At 61.9% G+C, this 268-nt stretch overlaps 1 protein-coding gene across 1 annotated transcript in view; it reads left to right on the forward strand.

Annotated features, from left to right (window-relative positions):
• Positions 1-85: 85 nt before the first annotated feature.
• Positions 86-268, forward strand: part of LOC104084188 (steroidogenic factor 1-like) — a gene marked incomplete at its 3' end in the record, with an annotated part of 2,950 nt that continues 2,767 nt past the window's right edge. Inside the window, 1 exon segment of the mRNA XM_009587930.1 lies at positions 86-268. Within this exon segment, the coding sequence (XP_009586225.1) occupies positions 86-268 (183 nt within the window).

Genomic DNA, 268 nt, shown 5'->3' on the forward strand with positions numbered 1-268 from the left:
CGAGGTGTTTTCTGGGAAGGTCTCCCTGGGTCCCCCCAGCCCCATTTGGCCACCAGATCCCCCCCCATCATTTTCTCCATGCCGCATGGAAGCGCTGGTCTCCCTCCGCGCGGGTTCACCACAACCTCTGCCCCCTCTCTGCCCCCCAGCTGTGCGTGCCGACCGGATGCGCGGAGGGAGGAACAAGTTTGGACCCATGTACAAGCGGGACCGTGCCTTAAAGCAGCAGAAGAAAGCTCTGATCCGTGCCAATGGCTTCAAGCTGGAG

This window comes from Fulmarus glacialis, unplaced genomic scaffold, assembly GCF_000690835.1.
Source record: "Fulmarus glacialis isolate BGI_N327 unplaced genomic scaffold, ASM69083v1 scaffold19011, whole genome shotgun sequence".
NCBI classification, from domain to species: domain Eukaryota; kingdom Metazoa; phylum Chordata; class Aves; order Procellariiformes; family Procellariidae; genus Fulmarus; species Fulmarus glacialis.